The 20,434-nt window shown below is 46.9% G+C and overlaps 1 protein-coding gene and 1 long non-coding RNA gene across 2 annotated transcripts in view; one reads left to right on the forward strand and one right to left on the reverse strand.

Moving 5' to 3' along the window:
- LOC135974912 (uncharacterized) overlaps positions 1-13,858 on the reverse strand; it is a 52,738-nt gene extending 38,880 nt beyond the window's left edge. Inside the window, exons 1-2 of the long non-coding RNA XR_010591975.1 lie at positions 12,998-13,858; positions 8,098-8,526 (exon numbers count right to left, since the gene is read on the reverse strand). This is a non-coding gene — a long non-coding RNA (uncharacterized LOC135974912). The remainder of the gene's footprint in view (positions 1-8,097; positions 8,527-12,997) is intronic.
- On the forward strand, positions 8,159-19,947 carry LOC101940617 (early activation antigen CD69-like). Its single transcript, XM_005312534.5, has 5 exons — positions 8,159-8,258; positions 11,916-12,061; positions 16,219-16,403; positions 17,190-17,299; positions 18,713-19,947. Exons 2-5 carry the CDS (start codon positions 12,049-12,051, stop codon positions 18,861-18,863), a joined length of 459 nt encoding a protein of 152 aa, XP_005312591.1. The 5' UTR covers positions 8,159-8,258; positions 11,916-12,048; the 3' UTR covers positions 18,864-19,947.
- Positions 19,948-20,434: the final 487 nt, after the last annotated feature.

Raw genomic sequence — 20,434 nt, forward strand, 5'->3', positions numbered from 1 at the left:
GAGGCAATGCTTCCTGCATTCGTGGCACCGACCCACAGCTGCTCGGTACCCGTCTCCGTCACATCGGGGTGACTCGGCACAGACTCGCTTGGCGCCACCATGGCCTTCGCGGTCTGCATCGTGTTTGTTGGAGTCCAACGTAAGATCACGCCACTCGGGCCATGTCACAGCCTAGTCTAACAGTGGAGCTGCTCACTGGCAGCAGGGTGGCCACGGTCCTGTCCAAGGGTCCACCCAGTGACCCTTTTGGACACCGTGGGCATACCACCAGGCCCAGAGTGCCCCATCCGGGGCTTCCCGCTCAGTTCTCAGAGCCTCGAGTGCCAGAGGCCACCATCAGCCACCCTTCTCCTGGGGGCATGGAAACTGTAGCTCCCCATGCTTCCTCATCTCCAGCCCAGGGTCCAGTCTCCGAGGTAGCAGACCCTGACCAGGGAGACCCGGCCCAACAGGAGGCCCCACTCAACCCTCTTGGTCCTGTGGCTTCCTCCTCATCCTCACCAGACGAGGCGGTGGCGGGAGCAAACGTCTCAGGTCCCCCTCCAATAGACCTCTGTGCCCACCAGGACATCCTGCATAGGGGGCCCCTATCATGAACCTCCAAGCGGAGGAGGTTGTAGAGATGCAGGACCCAGTGGTGGATATTTTGTAGGCTGAGGCCCCGTCTCGAGTGGCTTTACCACTCATCCGCACTATACAGACCACAGCCAGAACAATCTGGCAAACGCCTGTGTTATACCAATAGAATAAAAACCAGCAGGATCTTATTAAGAGGGATAAGGCAAAGATGCCACATTTATTGTAAATATAATGATAAAGCAAAAGATAAAAGTAATATCCCTACACCTGCATCCATTCGTCCAACGGCTAAAGGGGTGTAGCGTAAATACTTTGTCCCCTCCAAGGGTTAAGATTACTTGTACACCCATCCACAGCCCTGTTCGCTGCTAGTGGCCTCAGTGAACGAGAAGGAGTGGCATGGCCAGCAAGCGCTGGCGCCCAAGTTGAAAGAGGCCAAACGTCTCAATTTGTTCGAGTGCATGGTCTATTCAGCAGGCGGGCTACAGCTCAGAATTGCAAATCAGCAGGCACTCCTGAGCCACTATAACTATAACTCCTGGAACTCCATGCTAAAATTCAAGGAGCTGGTGCCTCCGGAGTCCAGAGAAGAGTCTGGGGCCCTGGTAGAGGAGGCAAAAAGGTGGTAAGGACCTCCTTGCACGCCTCACTGGATGCTGCGGACTCCGCTGTTCGGACACTCATCGGGAATAGCTATGCAGCGTATATCTTGGCTGCAGGCTTCCGGCTTACTACTGGAGCTGCAACAAACTCTACAAGACCTTCCTTTCGAGGGTGAAGGCCTCAAATACCACTGAAATTCAATAGAATTTAGGAATGTAACTCAGGCTCCTTTGAAAATCCTCCTTTCTTATTTCTTTATAAAGCATAGATGGTGCCTCTTTCATATACTGTGCTGCCCAACATTAGAATATAGCAACTGTCTGACAAGAGACAAGTCAGTTGTGACATAGAACAGACGTAGGTCATTGGGATTTGTTGGGTACTTTTGAAAAGCAGACAGGGGCCTAAAAGCGGGTTTAAGAGCCTATTTTTAGACTCCTATTTTTGCAAAATCTTGGCCTCAATGGTTATTGTAAAACAGTGATTTTCAACCTTTTTTGCATTTGTGGACCCCTACAAAATTGCAAATGGAGCTGCAGACTCCTTTGGAAATCTTAGACATAGTCTGTGGACTCCCAGGGGTCTGTGGACCACAGGTTGAAAACCACTGTTGTAACAAAAATATCTACTTTTTTAAAAAAGGAATTAAGATATGAACTTCTATCAATTTCATTGAAAAAGCATCCTGGGAGAAAACTTCCTGGAACTGAAGTGAGATTGTAGGAAGAGGGCAGAGAGGAGGTCAGTGCTAGACTATTAATGATTGGGAATGATTTTCAAAGGCACAAATGGCAATTAATTGCCTAATTCCCATTTGTCCTTTGAAAATCTCACTCCTTACTTATTATCCTCAAAGCATCCAAACATAGTATAAGACACTTCCCTGCTCCCTAGAGCTTACATACTATCCAATCATACTCCCTTTGAAAGCAATTGGTAAAACACCCATCGATTTCATTGGTACAAGATTGGGCCCCAAATGGATAATGCAGGCAAAGGAGAAGAGGAAGGAAGAAAATAGTAAGCAAGGGAATCGAGGTGGAGCAAGCAGGATTGCACAAGAATGAGTTATTGGGAGTGCTTGACTTTTTTTTAACATGATTAATTTTGTTAATCATTTATAGGCAAGAAGGTCATTGTGTGAGGTTGTGGGGGAAATTGGGTTTTGAGGAGGGATATGAAAGAGGAATAGAAGGAAAGTGCGTCCTCTCTAAAGGATCAGAGAGGAGATTCCAGGTATAGGAGACAGACTAGAAGAAGGTGACATTAGTGAGAAAAAGGGACATGGAGAGAGGTGTAATTAGATTAAATTTGGTGCTTCTGTTTGCTTACCAGGAGGACATTGCATCTACACACATTTATTTCAATAATTACATAGCTTAATTTACATTTATTCAGATTCTTAATTTTTCCATTATTATGTTAGAAAATGTGAATGCATTTCTTATTTACTAGAAGATTGATTTTTTATTTCTGATTTGCGTCAAACTCAATTTCAATAGAAATTCAAATTCAATTAAAATGCACAAAAATAGCTTTAATTCAATAAAATTATCTTAAATGTGTTGGATATATAAGAAAGAAGTTCATCAAAACGTATTTTACATTTAAAATGAATTTATTAAACAAAGGATATACCTGCAGCTAGTAAATTGAAGGGAATATTTCTGGTCACTAGATCTTTCAACAATTTAGGACAAATAGATTTCATCCTTTCATGATGAGTTTTTATTCAAAGATTGGGAGACGAAAACAAGCTTTCTTGATTTTTCAACTCCCAATCGGTTGCTTATTTAAATGAACTAGTCATTATTCAACTACTTCAGTCCAAACCGAAATAAAAAAATTCTTCTCTGTGCACCTGCAGAAGAGGCTACCGCTAACAAAAGCTGGTTTAGTACTTCAGCAAAGTCTAGATTCAAATGCTTAGCCAGTGACTTCCACCAGTCCAGTGGTTTGAATTTGTTTAAAGTTTGGCAGAAAATATGTACTGTTTAATACTATTTTTAATGTAAATAATTTTAATAGAGAATAATAAATAAATGGCCTTAACACAGGTTGCCAATTTCAATTTTAAATAAGATTTTTTAAAAACTGTTTTTAATTGCAATTAGAAAATCTGATTTAAATTTCTTTTTAAATAATCAGTTTTATCCATTCTGTTTGGTCTGTGCTTTTACTCTACTAAATTACACACATAACTATGTTAAAAATATTAAGGTTGTAAAGTCAAGCACTAAAAAGTTAGGAAATCCCAGAATTAAGGATGCTTCTGCAACATGCTCTCCAGCGCAAGTCGAAAGACATGCACTAGCTCTGCTCAAACTAGCATGCTAAAAATAGCAGTGTGGCTGCATCAGCATGGGCAGCGGCTTTGGCTAGCCACCCACATACATGGCCAGGAGGTCAGGCAGGCTTGTACTCAGGCAGCTAGCCCAAACTGCTGCCCATGCCACAGCAGCCATGCTAGCACAGGTCCGTCTACCTACACTGGAAAGCACTATCCCAGCTGCTATGTAGACGTACCCTTAAAAAGGACTGTACAGTGGTCTCTGTCTCAGAGAGAAAGAGTAGGGTGTGACTCCACTCCAAAGAAAGTGAGCAGGGAAAGGCCTCACCTAGGAAGTGACTCTGCAAGACCAAAATAGCAGCCAAGGTGGAATTAAAAGCATAACCTCACCATATACACCTATTCAAATAGCAAGACCCCCTTCCCCACAATGCCAAGAAAGCAGCCCAAACTGAACACATGCTGTACTTTACAACTGCCACTAGGGTGACCAGACAGCAAGTGTGAAAAATCGGGACGAGGGTGGGGGGTAATAGGAGCCTATATAAGAAAAAGCCCCAAATATCGGGACTGTCCCTATAAAAATCGAGACATCTGGTCACCCTAACTGCCACCCTCCTTCTCTCCCATCCACGGCTCTCTACTGCCACCCTCCATTGCAGCTCTGAAATAATGGCAGTTTAAAAAAAAAAAAAGGCATCACACCTTTGCTTCGTAACTCAGCTGGCTCCTGATTCATCTTCAGAACAGAAGACCTATGTGGTATATTGAGGACTGTGTTGGAATTTCAGGCTATTACTTTAGTGGTGGGGAGAGAGCTCCCCAGTACTGCTTGTTGGCTAGAGAGCTCTATAGGGAAGCATGGATCACAGTCAGTCTAGAACATGATGGGTGACTCGTACGTCCCTATGTTACAGAGAAGCCTGCTTTGTATCTGTTCTTGGTTACTGTGAGTTATTCTGGATTTTAAGAATAAATAACATTACAGTGCAACCTCCCAGCAAGAGTATTTTGTGATTTTATACAACATCTCTGTGTGTATGCTCAAACACAATAACCTAAACTTTGAATAAACTATAAACCACTTAACAGAAAAAGATTTGGCTACTTCAGTGCCTGACTCACATTCTAAACCTCCAAGGCAGCTATTACAGATTTAGACTTGGAGCCACAAGGAGCAGGAGTTGAACTTCAGCTATGGAACTCCTCCTAGTCCTTACCATAGGAAATCAGATCATTTGTTTTGAAGTGCAAGAAACACTCTTTGAGAAGGCACTGTACCAGGAACAGTGGCTGTGGGTGCCACACATATACCACCAAAAAAAAAAAAAAATCCAAACACTTAATTTATAAACCACGGTTTTCAGGGGAACAGAGAACATTCCACATTTTCATAAAAATGTCAGGCTGGAAGGGATCTCAAGAGGTCATCTACTCCATCCCCCTGTGCTGAGGAAGGACCATGTATATCTGGACCATCCCTGGCAGGTGTTTGTCCAGCCTGTTCTTAAAAACCTCCAATGATGAGCATTCCACAACCTTCCTAAATAACCTGTTCCAGTGCTTAACCATCCTTAGAGTTAGAAAGGTTTCAGAGTAGCAGCCGTGTTAGTCTGTATCCGCAAAAAGAACAGGAGTACTTGTGGCACCTTAGAGACTAACAAATTTATTAGAGCATAAGCTTTCGTGAGCTACAGCCCACTTCTTCGGATGCATATAGAATGGAACATATATTGAGGAGATATATATACACACACATACAAAGAGCATGAAGTTGTCTTACCAACGCTGAGAGGCCAATTAAGTAAGAGAAAAAAACTTTTGAAGTGATAATCAAGATAGCCCAGTACAGACAGTTTGATAAGAAGTGTGAGAGAATACTTACAAGGGGAGATAGATTCAATGTTTGTAATGGCTCAGCCATTCCCAGTCCTTATTCAATCCTAAATTGATTGTATCTAGTTTGCATATCAATTCCAGCTCAGCAGTCTCTCGTTGGAGTCTGGTTTTGATGTTTTTCTGTTGTAAAATAGCCACCTGCAGGTCTGTCATTGAATGACCAGACTTTAACCTGTCTCCAAAACCACCTCTACCGCCACCACAATCTGGAACAGTTCCTCAGATATGTCATCTAAAAAGAATGCCACGATCACCTACAGTGAAGACCAATGCAGAGAATTCATTTAGGTTCTCCACAACAACTTTGTCTTTCCTGAGTGCTCCTTTAGCACCTCGATCGTCTAGTGGCCCCATTGATTGTTTGGCAGGCTTCCTGCTTCTGCTGTATTGTGTTTGCAGATGCAGCCTTGTGAGATACAAAACGAATGCAGAAAAGACAAAGCAAACTCTATTCTATCTATAAAAAATATTTGCATATTCTAATCTGTTTTTGTGTCTAGTTAGTTGCTCTTCAAATTCTTTTTTGGCCTCCCTAATTATACTATTACACCTGACTTGTCTTCCTTTGAAGATCTCAGAAGATCTTATTATGCTAATATTGGTTGTTTTACTATAATTTTCAGAATATCAATCTTCATGTGTATAAATGAATCCTATTAATGCACTAAGAAGAGTTTCTGTACTGAGATTTAAAAAAAATAATTCTAACACTTCTGCTTGCAAAAGAAACCTCACAGATATAACCAGTGAAGTAATGTCTTACTAAGTTGATAGATACAACATTCTGACATATAGATAGCTGCATTTGTCTCACAAAGGTGGTAGCAGTGAAATAGTTAAAACTGGCATTTAAATTGTCATCATTAGGTTTCATTTGCCTTGGATGATATTTCATGCATCTTTATCCAATGATAAGTTACTGGGAGGTATTTTTGGTAATGCTTTATTACCTTGTGTAAGGAATAATATCACTGTTATTTTACTTGTAACATAGGTGCAACCACCAATGGGAGGTTGAGAAGACATCTCCTCCTGGCCCCATCTCCAACCACATTTTTTTACGATTGTGTTGGTGTCTGTTGTGCAGCTGGAAGACTAGCTCATTTTCACTCTCTCTTCCACAACTTTTTAAAAAATGCTGTGGCACCACTGATTAAGTCTACACAAATACAATTTAACTTAATCAGAATCAGCTTGCCATCAGACTGCCTTAAGCGAAATAAGGAAAACTGTATTTTGTGTTGTGGGGCATAGCAAGCGTTGTGTTTTATTATACAACTTAACACACGTGAATGATTTATTGCATAATATCAGGGAATGACTAGTTAAACCACCAGTTTATCCAATTTACAATTTTATAAGGTGAATATTAGTATGGTGTCTGAATCTGAACCACCTTCCCAGTACCTGGGATATCACAAAGAGCCACTCTTGCAGAACCTTCCCTAACTCCACCAGTCATGACATACTGTATACAGCGGCATAGGACTCTGCACCACACACCAATCAGTATCAGTATCATCCTAGAGCCCCAGACTTATCTGATTTCATTGCAAGCAGAACACAGCCAAAAATTAATTCCCTGCCTTCCCCATTCACCATTTGAAGAGCTGTATTTCAGATCCATCTCCTGGCTTCAATCCATGTATGTAAATCACCATACATACTGCAAGGTCAGAAACAGACTTATAGTTGCAGTATTGCCATTCTCCAACATTCAGAAATAAATCAAATACCAAAAGTTATGAGACTAGCTTAAATGTCATGATATTTTTAAATAAAATAATACAGGGCTCTTTTTAGCTACCTTCTGGTATTTGAGACTTTAGGGTTAATGTTTCAAGTTTTTCTTTGCAACCACAAGGGCTAGAAATGTTTTAAAATGAAAATTCAGGTTGACAATTACACAATTCCAAGAGCTGGAGTTTGAAGGAAAAAAACCACACACCAAATGATTGCAAGACTTGCAATAAAATAGTCAGGAGTTGACAACACTGCAGTTGGAGGGGCTGTAAGTATGCAGGAGGTACTGCAGACAGAACGTATATGTTGCTGGTATTGGAGGAGGGAAGAACACAATAGTTATAGAAGGAAACTGATGAGGCTCCCTACAAAATGGCCAGGTTTTAGCCATCACCAACCACCCAACTGTTTCAGAATCTTCTCCTGAGGTTCCTGAATCTTAGGACCTGTCTACATGAACATTTACTTCACACCAAGCTATTGCACTTTGAAACAGAAGAAGATCAAAGTGCACTAAGGAACCATTAGTTCACAGCAGTAGGGACCATAGAGCATGTGGTAGAGTCACAACCCAGCTTGCCACAAACTAACTGTTCATATAGGCAAGCCCCTACTTCTAAATGTATAATGATGTAGGTATCGAGATGTAAAACAAGCCCCTTTTGCTCAGAAGAGCAGACTGCCCTCTGCCGTGTCTATCACCGGTGGACTGGTATACGGGTCTCCCTCCTCCTTCCCTATGTGTTGTGCAAATAATAAAAACTGGCAATAGGTGAAGGTAAAAACAACAGGTAAGTGTGTGTGTGGGGGGGATACATTTACAAATCAGGGAAGCGGTAATTGTGAATAAACAGTAACTAGATAAACAATACAGAGAGCGAAATAGCAGCTTTAAAACAGGAGCATGAAGCTCAGGCCCAAAATACAAATCACACTGGCAACAACACATAAATCCCCAACCGAGAAAACCCTATTTATCTCACTCTGTTGTCAGCACGTCTGTGGCGGCGGCGAAGTCCAGGACCTACAACTCATTGGGTAATTGAAACCCGCAGAGGAGGAGCACTGGAGAGTCCCTCGATGTCTCAGGGCGGAAGAAGCGACCGAAACCCTCTGGTGATGTTGCACCCAGGAACAGGAGCAGGTAAGATGGAAAGTTTTCTTCCCTTTCTCTTCACTTCAGGAATGGTGGTGCCCTTCAACAAAGCACTGATGCTGTGAAGACCTGAATGGTGCACACACAGTCACTGGGATGGACTGCGCCACTTGTCAGTGAGTTCAGTCCCTTTATGCATTTAGTGGAGGGAAAATATGGTACAGTCCCAGCAAAGGCGGGAAACAGTCTGAGGTAAAATTGTTCTTGGAGTTGTCAGTGGCAGGAAAAACCAGTTGGATCCAGTTATGACTGGGCTCTGATAACAGTAAACAACAAGATGGCGGTCACAAAATGGCAGTTCAGCCTCCATCTTGGATTGCTGCTATATCTTTACAAACTATATATTGAATTTAATATATACATATTTTAACAGACTATAACTTTATAACAAAACACACCCAACATCCCCATATTCCTAACTGCCAGTCTGTCTCCTATTCACTGACAAAACCTGCCTTTCAGCCTCTAAACCCCCCCACCCTACCTTAGCAATAGGGAAAACAAACATATCCATCTACCTTTAATTTGATTTTTGCTCCATGATCTACAGCTCTCAGTCAGACGGAGAATAAGTTTTCTCCACACCTGACTGCTTTTAGCATCCTAATGAGTTGCCATCCCCAAAAGGAGATTGTCTCATGCTCTCCCTGCACTGGCGGTAGGGGGGAGGGAGGAGGGGTTGTATTAAGTAAATAAATATTGGATGTGGAACAAAAACTCATTTATCTCGCTTTATTAGAAATGGACAATTTTAGTCACAGTATAAAACTACTCATTAAAGTGACACCAACAGCTTCTTTTTTTTAACTCTAGCCTTTCAAAATTAAAAAAAAAGTTGTCTACACCCCTGCCCTGCAGTTATGGCAATGACAGCAGGCAGATGGGGAGACTTCTCTCCTGTCCCCCCAGGTGTTTTCCCCTCACTAACTGAACAGGATCTTCCAGAATATTCCATCTCTCCCCTTGTCTTGAGTAGGGTTACCATATTTCCACAAACAAAAAAGAGGACACTGGGGGGGGGGGGAAGCCCCGCCCTAGCCCCGCCCCATCCACTCCCTCCCACTTCCCACCCCCTGACTGCTCCCCTCAGAACCCCAACCCCCCCTGCTTCTTGTCCCCTGACTGTCCCCTGCTGAGAACCCCCTACCCTAACTGCCCCCCCCCAGGACCCTACCTGTTCCCTGACTGCCCTGACCCTTATCCACTCGCATGGGTGGCAGGGTTGTAGAAATTTTGGTGGTGCCCAGAACCCCCCACCCCACCTGCCTAAGGCTCTGGGAGGGGGTTTGGGTGGGGGGAGGAGGTCTGGGGTGCAGGTCCTGGGCTGGGGATTAGGGTGCAGGAGGGGTGCAGGTTCTGGGATAGAGTTTGGGTGCTGGGTGCAGGCTCCGGGCTGGGGCAGGGGGTGGGTGTGCAGGAGGGGGTGAGGGGTGCAGGCTCTGGGATGGAGTTTGGGGGTGAGAGGCGGTGCAAAGGGAGGGGGTGCAGGCTTTAGGAGGAAGTTTGAGGGCAGGAGGGGGTGTGTGGGAAGAGGGAGGGGGATTGGGAGGGAGTTTGGGGATAGGAGGGGATGCAGGGGTGAGGGCTGTGGGTCTGGGGATGAGGGGTTCATGATGCAGGAGGGGGCTCAGGGATGGAGCAGAGGATTAGGGTGTGTGGGGATGAAGGCTGGGGGGTTTGGGGTGTTGGAGAGGCTCAGGGCTAGGGTGGAAGGGCAGGGTAAGGGCAGCCTGTCTTCCCATTAGTGGATGGGGGCACTAGGACCCAGGGGCAGCAGACAGCAGTTGTCTGCATGTACTGCGGAGCCAGCAGGCAGACAGGAATGGGGGACCCACCGAGGGGGGGATGCACGGAGGGGGGGTGGCAGGTGGAGGCTGGGGACCCATCCAACACTCCCCCGCTCCCTAACTGCGCACCCCCACTCCCCTTACCATTCTGGCTCCACGTGGGTCTGTTTGTGTGTTACAGAGGACTACAGAGAGAGGGAGGGGGGAGCAGGGGAGGGCTCTGGCTGCTGGAGGCCAATGGGAGTGGGTCAATCGGCCTAGCCGCCCAATCAGCAGCCACACTCTGCATGGAAGGGAGGGAGGGAGGGAGGCGAGGGAGAAAAAAACCCGGACATTTTAACCTTGTTACCAATTCCTCCCGGACGGCTATTTAGAGACGCAAAAGCCGGACATGTCCGGGGAAATACGGACGGATGGTAACCCTAGTCTTGAGTCTCCAGCTGTCACATGCCTAATTGCCACTGTTACCACTTCATTAATTCAGAAGTCCATCCAGAACCGACACACTCGGGCATTAGCCAGGGGTCTCCCCTTACTCTGTGCCTCCCCTCCCCAACTGCTCTGGTTCTATCAGAACTCTCCCCCCATCCCATAATACACCTATCAGTCTGTTACCCTCCTCCCCTCGCTAACTGCCCCTGTTCTGTGAGAATCTCCCCCCCCCCAGGCTCCTGTGAGCCCCAGACTATCTACCACACAGAGCTGTCCCTTAGGTACAGCGAATCACGGTGACTGCCCTGGGCCCCACGCTTTGGGGGGGACCCCACGCTTCAATAAAAATTGTGAGGAGGTGGGCAGGAAGGTGAGGCAGGCAGGCGAGTGGGGTGAGGAGGCGAATGGGGAGGCGAGCAGCAGGCAGGAGGGGTGGAGAGGAGCCCCCCTACCAGAATCTCCCCCTCCCCTCAGACCCTGCTGTCCACTGGCAGGCCCCACCAATCAGCACCTACCACCTACTGTGGATCAGCTGTTTTGCAGCATCAGGAGGTGCTGGGGCAGGGGGAAGAGGAGCCAGGGCACAGTTCACTTGGTGGAGGGGGCAGAACTGGTCGGGGAAGAGACGGAGTGGGGGGGGGGCCTTGGGGAAGGGGTGGAGTGGGAGCAGGGCCTGGGCAGAGCTGGCTGGGGAAGAAGCACCCCCCAACAAATTAGAAACTCAGCAGCTATGTCTCCTGCACCCCCCTAGGGACGGCCCTGCTGCCACTCTGCCTCCATCTCCCCATAATGGCACCCTCCCTTAATCCTGTCCCCCACCCAGTTCCCCTTCAGTTCAGCCCCTCATCCATGCAGCCCAGCTCCCCAACCCCACCTCTGCTCTTCTCCGGCCTCTTCTCCGGCCTCTGCCAGGCTTGGGGTGGGGGGGCTGCAACAGGGTCCTATCTCCCCCTTCCAGGGTGGGGACGGCGCCAGGGGCTCTTCATGCAGGGAAGCAGGGAGAGGGAGCTGTTCCTGCAGCAGTTCTGACTGAGGCAGGCAACCAACCAGAGCACTCAGGCTTCTGACATCATTGGGAGACTGGCTCCCGCCAAAATCCCGTCACTCGTGAAAACATTCACAAGAGTTGGCAACACTTTGCGACCACCCACTCGTCTGTCACATCCCAGTCCCTGCGACACCCCTAACTACCAGTCTGTCCCCCCACCTCACTTCCGCTAACTGAAACGGCTTTTCCAGAACCTTCTGTCACAGCTCAAGGCAACTGCCCCTGTGTTTCACCTCAGCGGTTCAGCCAGGGCACCCGCCATCCAGCTTCCAGACCTAGGTCTCTCTCCCTTCTGAGCAGGGTATTTCCATGGCTGAACAGTTCCCTGCCTTCCCTGGGTATGCCCAGCCCTCGGGCACCTGATTGCTCTCTTTTCAGAGACAGACAACAGTGTCATTGCTACGGATAAGAACATCAGAACACAGGAACGGCCATACTGGGTCAGACCAAAGGACAATCCAGTCCAGTATCCTGTCTACCAACAGCAGCCAATGCCAGGTGGCCAGAGGGAATGAACAGAACAGGTAATGATCAAGTGATCTCTCTCCTGCCATCCAGCTCCACCCTCTGACAGACAGAGGCTAGGGACACCATTCCTTACCCATCCTGGCTAACAGCCATTAATGGACTTAACCACCATGAATTTATCCAGTTCTCTTTTAAACGCTGTTATAGTCCTAGTCTTCACAACCTCCTCAGGCATGGAGTTCCACAGGTTGACCGTGCACTATGTGAAGAACTTCCTTTTATTAGTTTTAAACCTGCTGCCCATTAATTTCATTTGGTGGCCCCTAGTTCTTGTATTATGGGAACAAGTAAATAACTTTTCCTTATTCACTTTATCTACACCACTCATAATTGTATATACTTCTATCATATCCCCCCTTTTTTCCAAGTCTCCTCTTTTCCAAGCTGAAAAGTCCTAGCCTCTTTAATCTCTCCTCATATGGGACCCGTTCCAAACCCCTAATCATTTTAGTTGCCCTTCTCTGAACCTTTTCTAATGCCAGTATATCCTTTTTAAGGTGAGGAGACCACATCTGTACACAGTATTCAAGATGTGGGCACACCATGGATTTATATAAGGGCAATAAGATATTCTCTGTCTTATTCGCAATCCCTTTTTTAATGATTCCTAACATCCTGTTCGCTTTTTTGACTGCCGCTGCACACTGCGTAGATGTCTTTAGAGAACTATCCATAATAACTCCAAGATCTTTTCCCTGATTCATTGTAGCTAAATTGGCCCCCCATCATATTGTATGTATAGTTGGGGTTATTTTTTCCCCAATGTGCATTACTTTACATTTATCCACATTAAATTTCATTTGCCATTTTGTTGCCCAATCACTTAGATGTAAGTTACCCCACCACTCTAAGCGAGCCTACTTTATTCTTCAGGTGAAAAATGTTACAGAGAAAACTCACCAAAGAACCTACATGAACGCTAACAAACTTACCCAAGTTCATCCCCGCTCTCACGTGGGCTCTGGCAAGCGCAGCCTTTTAATACCCCGTCCTGGTGGTTATGAGTTCATCAGAGCTTCAGCTCAGAGCAAGCACACACACCACAGGCTCTGTTCCCTTTTTGTACAGTTCAGGGGGGTCTTTGAAGTGGCATTTCCAGAAGCAAGTAGTTAGTTTACAGAGGGTCTCTCGCTCCTGAGAGCGTTTCTCCAAAAGGTTGGCTTCAGAGGGGGAGAATTTGCTTTCTCGTGTTATTTCCTAAGGAAACCCACTTCACACATATTGTTCCAGAAAGACCTTCCAACTCCCTCTGCCCTTCCAGAGATGGCATTAATCTCGTCTTTCGCCTAATCTCACAATTGTACCTAAATATTTGCATTTGCAATCCAATGAACCCCAAAAGGTGTTAATCCTAATTGTCCGTTTTAACTTAATTCAGTAAAGTTTATCTTCCTTCCATGCAGTTTGTTCAGGATATGGTTAGTCCGTCACACCTTCCAGCCCTCCCACTCCACGCCTCTCAGAGCCCTGAACCGCCACTGTGTCGCCCTCCTCCTGCTTACTTCAACCGACTGTTCCAGAACCTTCCATTCCTGTCATCCCCAACTGCCGTCTGTCATCCCCTCCCCCCACTAACTGCCACAGCTCTGTCAGAACCATCCAGTCTCCCCCCAGCAACTGCCACTCGCCCCTCTCTTCCCCTGCTCTGCCAAGGCCCTTCCCCTACCCCAAGTCCCTGCCATACCTCTTACTAATGGCCTACCTGTTCTTCCACCAATAACTGCCTTTCCCCTCCAAATCCTTCCTCTCCCCTTCTGTCACCAGTTGGTTTCCCACTCAGTACATCTCCCAGCCCCCACTAAAGACCCTGGCTTTTCCAGAACCCTCCATTCCCCTGCCATACCTCTAAATAGCAGCCTGTCTGTCCCCCACCCCTTCACTAAATGTCCAAGAGACACAAAAAACACCTCTTCCCCGCCCCCCCCAAAAGCCCCATATGATTAGTTTTAGGACTGTATTCCTCTTAGCCCTAGGCCATTCAGAGCCTTTTAAAGCATGGAAATCCCAAGGATGGCATGCCCAGGTAAGGGCTGTCTGCCTCCAGGCCTAAGCATTAAAGTCAATTTTTCATCAACTAAAAAGTTCCCAATAAATCTTGATGGATTAAACAGGGCGTGTTTCCTCAGCAAAACTCCTCCTTCTCCTCAGCTTTTCAAAATGAGACTCAGAAAAAGGGGGAAACAATGAGCCTTCCCTGTTACCTCCAGGTTAGGTACCTCTCCTGTTTCAGAGCCCAGCACTCTCTCCCTGACTTTTCTCCCAAAAGAGGGAGGACCTTTTTGTCTGCCACCTTTAGCCTCTTGATGAGTAACCACTTCTAGCTGAAGTCTCATTCCCCTGCTGCAATCTCTGCACTGATGGCAGACACCCGGGGGGACCTTCCCAGATCCTGCTACACACAACTGCCCAAATCCATAAAGTGAGTCAGCTGCTTAAAGCCCAAATTTATTCTCTATTGCAATCCACAACCCCCCTGCTTAGCTGCCACCTGATCCTGTAGGCACTTAAATTTTCAGTGTAAAAATCCCTTAAATGTCTAAATTTCTGCCTCTGGGTATGTGCACTGCTGCCTGTCTCCTGACTAAGCCCCAGCACAATGCTCAGCCCAGGTGCAGACAGGTGTTACCCACCTTTTGGCCAGAGGGGTGGAAGGAGAGCAGTAGCAGCTCCAAGCAAGTCCCTCCTAAGCCAGTGGTTAGAGCACTCACTCAGGCTGTAGGAAAACCCAGATCAATTCCCCCCTCTGCCTCATGAGGAGAAGGGATCTGAACAGGGGTTTCCCATAGCTCATGTGAGAGACCTAACCACTGACTATGAGTAGCCACCTCAGAATATCCTAATCTCTCCTGTTGCAGCTGTTCCACTTTGTATAAATCATCAAATATGCATTGGCTCAACTATAGCATGACTATAATCCAGTGGGCAGGACACTCAGTGTGAGAGGTAGGGTAACCCCTGTTCCAATTCCTTCTTATGAGGTAGATGGAGGAATTGAACTAGGATCTCCTCCCACATCCCAAGTGAGTATCCTAACCACCGGGACCCCTTCCTCCAACTGTCCCAGCTCTGCTATAACCTCATGCACTTCTAAGTACCAGTGTGCGCCCTTTCCCTCCCAACTGCCCTAGTTCTACCATAAACTGCCCCTGTCATCAGACACCTGTGATCTGGCGGTTCCACATCAGGGTATAAGGGGAACATGGGACTACTTCCAATCAGTGGCATGCACAGGCCATAAGGCAGGAAAATTCCTGCTGCCTTACCCAGACCTCTTGCGCCTCTTCTCTGCCAGAGAGGGCAGTCAAGAGGGGCTGGTAGACGAATCCATGCTTAACCTCACAGGCATTAGCATGCAGGGGTGATGTGATAAATGGCTGGGCTATGACCAGGGCCTGTGAATCTGCTGTGTCAGCCTCTGGAGTGGAGAATGGTGTGGTTGTGATCTGACAGATTCTGCTGTGAGCTACAATCCAGAATAACTCCATGGGGTTCCGCGGAGTGACACTGCATTTACACCAGGATAACAGATCAGAATCTGTCCCAGGCATCATTGACTTTGGTGGGATCACTCTACATTTACATCAGAGTCACTGAGATCAGAATCCAGTCCTGACTCCATCGGTTAGACTAGCAGTTCTTGTAGCTTCTTTCTTGTATCTTGAGTGACACATAGTGGTGATTCTGTGAACTACAGGTGCCGATGCCCTGCTGCTGGGGCAGTAACCCAGGCCCTGATTTCCTATATAAATATGGGTAATTGAGTCTGCTTTGGGAACAGTTTTATCTGCAGTATTGATCGCTTTCATTTCAAATGCCAACTTTCCTGCCTGTAACTCAGAGCAACAAGTGCAGTTTACAAGATGGGCTTGGACTCCAAAGAAGTGGGGTCTATTCTCCACTCTGTCAGTCTGCTGGGTGACCTTGGACCAGTCACTTCCCTGCCTTGTGATTCGGTTTTCCCATCTGTAAAATGGGAATAATAACACTGAATTTCTTTATAAGGAGCCTTGAGATCTACAGATGAAGTGCTGGATAAGAGCTAGGATTATTCCTAGAAACATATGTCTGTATGTGTGTGTGTGAGGGGGGACAATTAAAACAGGCAGTGGGAAGGGGAGAATGCCTAACCACTCTGCTGCTTGCTAACTTTCAGTGGTAGCCTCCAAGCGTCATTCCTCTCCTCTGGACCTTCCCACTGCCGCATGCCCAGATGACTGGATTGGCTACCGAGGGAAATGCTATCTCTTCTCAAAGGCAGACAGGACCTGGAACGAAGGCCAGAGCACCTGCTTGTCACTCAGTGCCTCCCTGGCTGTGATTGACATCCAGAAACACCTGGTAAGGCAGAGATACAGGTTCTCTGTGAGATGCAATTAGGCGATGTGGCAGAGCAGACAGTGATGGAATGAGGTCTGTCATGCTCTGAGATGCCAGCGCTGGGAGCTCAGACCATGAAAGTTGAGGGTTAAATGATTTCCTGGATCACATAACAGTCCTCCCTTTGTCTGTTTAGACTTTGAGCTCCTCAGGGCAGCTACTGTCTCTCACTGTGTATCTGTGACGGGCCCCTGATCTCAGCAGGGGCAGGGACTGTCACTGTGTGTCTGTGCAGCACCCTGTGGGGCCCAGATATCAGTTGGGGCTACCACTATACACATAATAGATTCACATAGTTTATGTTCAAGATTATTATGAATCGTCTCCTTAAGTGCACCTGACACGTTGATCTGAGCACAGTTCAGATCTGGGTCAGTTCTGATCTCTCCCAGCAAGGAATTCTACAGCTGAGGTCATGGCACTGGCCCCAATCTGTGTCTGTCAAGCTGTCTCCAGGGTCCCATCCCAGTAAGGGCTTTGTAGATAAAGACTGGAGGCCTGATTCCCCATTACCGTCTTGGGGCTGAGTGCAGAACCTCCACACCAGCTCCACCTTGCAGGGAGATTCTGACCGAGCTGTCCGCGCCTGCTTTAAGGCAACCTTGTGCTGCCCAGTGTGGCCTGAGTGTAACTGACAATCAGGTCGCAGGAGGACTTTCTTTCTCACCTTAGGTGAATGACGAGTTTGCTGTCCCCAGTGCCCTGTGAGCGTCATCACGGACTTTTCTCCCTTTGTTGTTTTTAAAGAATTTCCTGCGGCAACATAAAGGCTCCCCTGCACACTGGATCGGCCTCTGGAGGAGGGACCCGGCCCAGCCCTGGAGATGGGCGGATGGTACAGAATTCAACAACCACCTGTGAGTGCTTTATGCTAACAGCCTCTTCACGGTTGGGCCAGAAGTTAGGGCTCTCATCTGATAGTCAGAGCTGACGATCTTTCAGGTATTACAGGTGCTACAACAACCCTTTACTCCAGGGGTGTCCCCCTCATTTTGTGCAGAGGGTCAGATCCCTTCTCTGAGTACAGTCAGTGGGGTATACATGTAGCAATCTCATTCTCTGGACACTTGTACGACAACTGCAGCACCTTTTGTGGGAAGATATTGCCCTGTGTAACAACACCCTGGCTGGGATTGAGCTGCGGATCTCTGGATGTAAAACATGAGTCTCTACTGCTCGAGCTAAAGACCCACGTTTGTTAACAGGCAGGAGCAGACCTATATACCTTTCACTGGGTCCCGCCACTAGCGAGGGATAAAAAGCTGCACTGGGCTAGTCACATTTCCCCCTGCACTTTCTGCAGTGATTTCATACCAGTGCAAAACGATTGTGAAATGCTTCCTTGCTGATTCAGCCACTTTCCAGTGGTGAAAATGACCATGCCAGGGACAGGCCATATAGAATTGGCCTGAAGCATATTACAGATAGAGTGGGGGGGAAACTTTTTGGCTCAAACCATTTGGGAACGCAGCAATGTTTGGCGATTTCCTGTCAGGTTCACTAGATTGCTCATTTAAAAAAAAAATCAAAATGTTTTGGTTTCAAACAAATTTTCATTGCAAAATGTCCTTTTTAACGTTTTGAATAAAAAAAATTATATAAACTAGCTGACAGCCAAATAAAACATTTCAATTTTTGTAAAAACGAAACATTTTATTTGACCCAAAATGAGGTGTTTTTTTTGTTTTATGAAATTGCCAAAGTACCAGAAAATCTGTTCATTTACCCCCATAATGGGTTAGAATGGTTCTTGCTATGATAAATATCCCTAGCATAGAAAAGGCTTCTGTGACAGTCTCCCATGGGAAAATCTGTTCAGCTTGCCTCAGGTGCTCTAGGAATGGTTAAGGCTGAGATCTTTGAACAGAGGTTCCCTGAGTCCCAGCCTAGTGCCTTACCCAGAAGGCCATTCTCTCCAGCACAGCTGCTTAGATTTTCCCAGAATGCACCGCTACAGCTCAGGCTGCGCTGTGGGAGTGTCCAGGCAAATGTGGTGACACATGGTCTGTAAACACCATTTAACCGGGTCAGTTATAACCAGCTCTGATGAGAGAACCGTAACTTGGTTAGTTTTTACCGATTAATTGTATTGTGGGAGCCTCATTCATGGAGCAGGACCCCATTGCGCTAGGTGCTGTACAAACCTAGAACAAAGAAATGGGCCCTGCCCTTGTAGATCGGACCTGCGAGTGCAGCAATTACACAGGGGGTCCGGTGTTTGGATGCTTCCTGTGTGATTCAGCTGATGAGTGATTTTCCCTCCATTGTAGGTTCAAAGTGGAAGGAGACGGACTATATGTATATCTCAACGACCGTCCCAGCAGCTCATTGGGCCACACCACCATGAAATGGATCTGCAGCCAGCCGGATGAACTGGCAAAGAGGAAACAAAATGGGGCCCTGCAAGCTTTACTGGAGTGAAGCAAATCCCCTCTCTTCAGCTGCCGCTGCTGCTTCCTATAGAACAGATATTGACTAGCTGCTTTAAATGCCATACTCTGGAGCTAGGAGAGCAACTCCAGAAGCAGGGCTCTATCCCAGGAGTGGGGGGGGGGGGGGCGAGGTTCTGTGGCCTGCAATGAGCAGGAGGTCAGACTGGATGGTCATAATGGGCCCTTCTGGCCTAAAAGTCTGAGTTTAATTAAACCCTTGCTCAGAGCCCACTGCCAAGTTCAGGGCCCACTGGGAGCTACACGTACACCACAAAGAGACAGTCCCTGCCTCAAACTGCTTCCAAGCTGGCTAAGGCCTGCTCCACGCAGATTTCGTACAGGTCTAATTAGGCTCACAAACGTTCGATTTCTATCAGTAAATGTCGGTAAAAGTCAATCCCACCGTATATACACACACACACACGGATGGAAAAAATATTTCCATCGAGCTTTGCGGATAGGCTAAGTAAGACAAATGCGGCTTGAGAACGTATGCAGGCTGTTTATTCTGTCAGCATCCCATACGTAAAATTTACAATTTGTGTTTAACAGTCAGAGAAAGATTTAACTTCTTGAATCTTAACGTCTACTGTCACTAATGATTGTCAGGCCCCCTCATTGGCTGAGCCCTCCCCCGCCCCCCAACTTCCCAGAAATATGAACATTTAAATGGACACAAATAGAAAAAATGCTTAAAACTAAACCGATGTTATGCATGGAAATTACAACCATTGAATGCGGCCAAGCTTTGCTAGAGCTACTGGGTTAAGGAGTGAGACTTTTTTGATCTATGAGGTTATACGGCTATTGCAGCCATCATGCCCTTCACAGCTTGTGTAGGTTGGGCCCCAGCGACACCTTGCATTCCTCCAGTCCCCACAAACAGAGGCAAATTAAGTATCAGGGGGTAGCTGTGTTAGTCTGTATCTACAAAAACAACAAGGAGTCTGGTGGCACCTTAAAGACTAACAGATTTATTTGGGCATAAGCTTTCGTGGGTAAAAACCTCACTTCTTCAGATGCATAGAGTGAAAGTTACAGATGCAGGCATTATATACTGACACATGGAGAGCAGGGAGTTGCTTCGCAAGTCAGGAGCCGAAGTAACTCCCTGCTCTCCATGTGTCAGTATATAATGCCTGCATCTGTAACTTTCACTCTATGCATCTGAAGAAGTGAGGTTTTTATCCACGAAAGCTTATGCCCAAATAAATCTGTTAGTCTTTAAGGTGCCACCAGACTCCTTGTTGTTTTTAGAGGCAAATTAGGGATTAGTGGGGCTGTTGGGGCCCCTCCCCACCCCTTCTGCCTGCAGTGCCCTTCACTCCCCTCAGCGCTCCTGCCAGGAAGTGGGGTCGGGGTGAGGGGGCTTCCTGAGGGTATCTCCACAGTGCAGCGGGGAGCGAGCCTCCCAGCCCGGGTGCGCAGACAAACATGCTAAAAACAGCCGTATCTTTGCTGCAGCGCCAGCCCCAGCTGCAACATCTACAGAGCTATTTTTAGCACGAATCCGTGGACACTCTTCTGGGCCGCTTGCTCCCAGATGCCGTGTAGACACAC

This window comes from Chrysemys picta, chromosome 12 (genome assembly GCF_011386835.1).
Source record: "Chrysemys picta bellii isolate R12L10 chromosome 12, ASM1138683v2, whole genome shotgun sequence".
Lineage (NCBI taxonomy): Eukaryota > Metazoa > Chordata > Testudines > Emydidae > Chrysemys > Chrysemys picta.

Bases quoted from the DNA above. Each gene is read 5' to 3' on its own strand.
- LOC101940617 (XM_005312534.5), top strand. The intron at 16,404-17,189 runs GTAAGGCAGAGA...TTGTTTTTAAAG, and splicing joins TTGACATCCAGAAACACCTG to AATTTCCTGCGGCAACATAA. The intron at 17,300-18,712 runs GTGAGTGCTTTA...CCTCCATTGTAG, and splicing joins ACAGAATTCAACAACCACCT to GTTCAAAGTGGAAGGAGACG.